This window comes from Octopus bimaculoides, chromosome 18 (assembly GCF_001194135.2).
Source record: "Octopus bimaculoides isolate UCB-OBI-ISO-001 chromosome 18, ASM119413v2, whole genome shotgun sequence".
NCBI classification, from domain to species: Eukaryota; Metazoa; Mollusca; class Cephalopoda; order Octopoda; family Octopodidae; genus Octopus; species Octopus bimaculoides.
This window is the reverse complement of record NC_068998.1, coordinates 37,232,023-37,235,824: the sequence shown is the minus strand read 5'-3', so window position 1 is coordinate 37,235,824 and position 3,802 is coordinate 37,232,023. Positions and strand designations below refer to the sequence as shown.

The following is a 3,802-nucleotide window of genomic DNA, read 5'->3' as shown; positions in this document are numbered from 1 at the left end:
ATATATATATATATATACATATATATATATATATATCATTTACTGTGAATGTAATATTGAAAATATAGAAGAAGGATATACTGTGTCCGTGTACATGCACATACATGCATACGTGCATTAAGACATATTTAAATCAATACTCGCATCTTGCTTTCGCTTTATCTTGTGTTGTTATTCTCGTTGGAAAATTTGAACAAACACTACCCCTTACGTATACATACATTTACGTTTGTATGTACGTATGTATGTGTACATATATGCATATATGCAATGTAAGGATAAGCAAATTAGGCAAGTCGATATACGAAACATAAATTAATATCGTATATCGACTTGCGTAACTTGCTTATCCTTACATTTACTCCTCTGCCTGTTTAAGTTTAAACCTCTTGATCACGAAGAATTGAATTCTGTATGGACAATATGTCTCTGTGTCTATTTCTCTCTACATTTATACACCTCCCACACACACATTAATACAGGTTTGCTGACGGAAGTACGAAAAGTAGGACTCCAAGCATAAGTATTTGTACATATATTTTTATTAATATTTAGCAGAAACAAGAGAATTGAAGCGTATATATATATATATATATATATATATATATATATATATATATATATGTGTGTGTGTGTGTGTATGTATGTATGTATGTATGTATGTATGTGTGTGTGTTTTGTGTGTGCATGTGTACATTTATTTATCAGACTAAGATGTAGAGATAAGGGGAGAACTAAACTGATTGATAGAGAGATATACATACAATGAGATACAAAGAGATACAGTGATACACTAACAGATATATTTGACTGACAGATAGATGAAGTGTTACTGTAAATCTCTATACTTTGATGACTTATAATTCCACGGAATCTCCAGTTTTTAATTTAATCCTTTCTAAGCTAAACCTACGAAATAGTAATCTTTCATTTTCTAATCTCTACTTTGTTTCTGTGCTCACATATACGAGTTATTTAATTTCATTCCATTGTATTAAGTAACAAAAGTAAATGAAGCAACAAAGGTGCGTTTACATGGTACTCAACCTCCTAGAAATAGCAGCCAAATTTTCTACAAAGACAATTTTATCCTCTTAAGGAAATAAATCATTTTCTGGACAAAATTTTGGGGTGTGTAATATTTTAGATTACCTAGAATGATACGCATAATAATGTCTTCTTATTTTAAGCATAAAGCCAGCAATTTTGAAAGGAGGAACCGCATTTGATAACATCGGACACTTTATAGCTTTGACTTCAGAGAGATGAAAGGCAAGTTGATCTCGATGGGACCTGAAGTTAGAATTTATAGTTCTGGAACGAATGACACAAAGCATTTTGTCCGACCCTCTAACGAGTCTGACAATCACTAGATTCCGCCGTGGAAAGTGGTAGAATGTTTCGGCAGTAGTCAGTGTGTCGAAAAGTAAAACCTCGATCCATGATCGTGTACCGTGAGAATTAGTACTAGCTTTTGTAAGAATAACGTTTTAAGTTTATCTCTATAGATTTTTCTATAGAATTCAGAGCCAGGACTGCAAGTTACGACATTTTGTAAACTAATACATCTATACAAACAATGTGATCGAAGATAGATAAACAAGTAATGGGTGTATATGCATATTTCAAGACCTGTTGCTCTTTCATCAGTACCACATTCAATCCATCAACCATCCAAGAATGCATTGCTTAAATAGCCACAAGGTTTAGCAGTACAAAACAATTGAATAGACCAATTTACATATTCATGGTAACTGGTACACATATATATTAATTGCTGGTAAGGACACAGTATTACGTTTTGCAACCATAATATACTGTCGAATGTAAGACACGATATTAATTTGTAAACCTGCAACATACTTGGTAGTATATTGTGGTTGCAAAACAAAATACTGTACTTACCAGTAATTAATAAGTAAAAGTAAAGCTCTGTCCGAGTACTTAGACTCATTGGGCGAGGTTACCCGATATGTATTGTAGATAGGTAACCGACATGACGACAATTCCCTTGAACAGTACGCCAGTCCGTTTTAGGTCTACTCGTTTACAGCTTAGTGGGACTGGAAGCAACGTGTAATGAAGCGTTTTGCCCAAGGACGCAACTCACCATTCGGTCCTAGTATCGAAACTGCGGTCCTGTGATTGTGTATGCAATACTCTAGCCACTAGGCTACGCACCTTCGTAGTTCTAGCTATTCTAATTAAAACAAAAATCGATAGGCATAAAGGATAGTATAATTATAGTTATGTATTGCTTAAAAAAAGGATATCTATGGCCTTTAATGATAAGTCTGTTCGATAAATGCTGATCAAAATAAAAGCAATATAATTAAATGATAATTATGTTAAGTAAAAAACGTATCGCGATATCGAATCAACATCAGCTTATCTTTTTGTGTTATAGTATACATGCACACACACACACACACACGTACGCGCACGCGCGCACGCACACACACACACACACATACATCATTATAAAGCGTTATCGAGTGAAATTTTAACTTACCCAGGAACTCCACCGGCCTCCATCTGGTTGGCCAAAGTGACGTCATTGCTCCAAACATCGTACTGCCATTTCTTCATTCCAAGTACTCCACACAATACCCGTCCGGTGTGTAATCCGACTCGCATATTTAACCGTACTTCTGTTGCTTCACAAACTTTGCTTCAAAAGAGAAAAAGAAAACAAAAATCAAAATCAAAAACAGTTAAAATGTATGAAACATGAAGTAGCAGAAACAATAATTTAAACAATAATGTAGCATAATATATACGTATATGCATATATACAAACATATACGCATATGTATGTATTGATGTATGTATGTGTATACATATATACACTTAGGCACGCACCCAATATGTATAATATCGGACTGGCCTTTATTGCCATTTGGTAATTCTCTAGAGAGGAAAGGATTTTCATAGATCAAGAATTTATGTTGTATGGTATTTAATATATTAGTATTTGTCTACAGACATAAACACGTACATACATACATACATGCATATACATGCATACATACATACGTACATACATACATACATACATATAAACTCATACAGACATACGGTAAAAATTGATAATTAGTAATTTTACCAAGTAGTTCAGTGTGTCAAAGACCATTATCGGTAAATATATAAACACAATTTCAAATTTAGGGTTCAGCAAGTATTGCTTCACCACACACCGAAAATTAGAAATAGCAGCCAATATATATATATATATATATATATATATATATATATACGTGCAAGTTGAACGAAGAAGTTGAGTGCTCAGCACCACACTAGTGGACAGAATTTCTTTATTTGTGTATTAAGGCTACTATTGGTTTCATGTTAAGAAAAATATTTTAATTTTACAAAGTTTTCAAGCCGATCACATGGAGGAATGGTGCTCCTCTCCACACACACATATAAATTCTTTTGCCTGAAGAAATGAAGCACACGTGCAGTAATATTTCCCTTAAAATCCATGGATATTGTAAATCATGTTTGTAATATCCTATGGATGGGAAATGTAGCAACAAAAACATGTGATTTGTGGAAATGTACGTAGTCATGTATTAAAGAATTTTTGAATTTCTATCCAGAAGCTCTCGTTATTACTATATTCATCCTACGCTATAGCGGCACTAAACAAATAACCATCCCATAATATTAGCCTGAAATGTGGGAATAAAGAGCGGTGGACAGAATAATTAGCATGGGAGCTTTTTATACGCGCACTTAGAAACTTTTCATATTAACGAACTGAAAAGATTATATATATACATACATATATATATATATA

The 3,802-nt window shown here is 33.3% G+C and overlaps 1 protein-coding gene across 1 annotated transcript in view; it reads right to left on the bottom strand.

Annotated features, from left to right (window-relative positions):
• Window positions 1-3,802, bottom strand: part of LOC106868905 (uncharacterized) — a 695,008-nt gene that overhangs the window by 155,295 nt on the left and 535,911 nt on the right. The window contains exon 6 of the mRNA XM_052974592.1: window positions 2,513-2,671. Within this exon, the coding sequence (XP_052830552.1) occupies window positions 2,513-2,671 (159 nt within the window). The remainder of the gene's footprint in view (window positions 1-2,512; window positions 2,672-3,802) is intronic.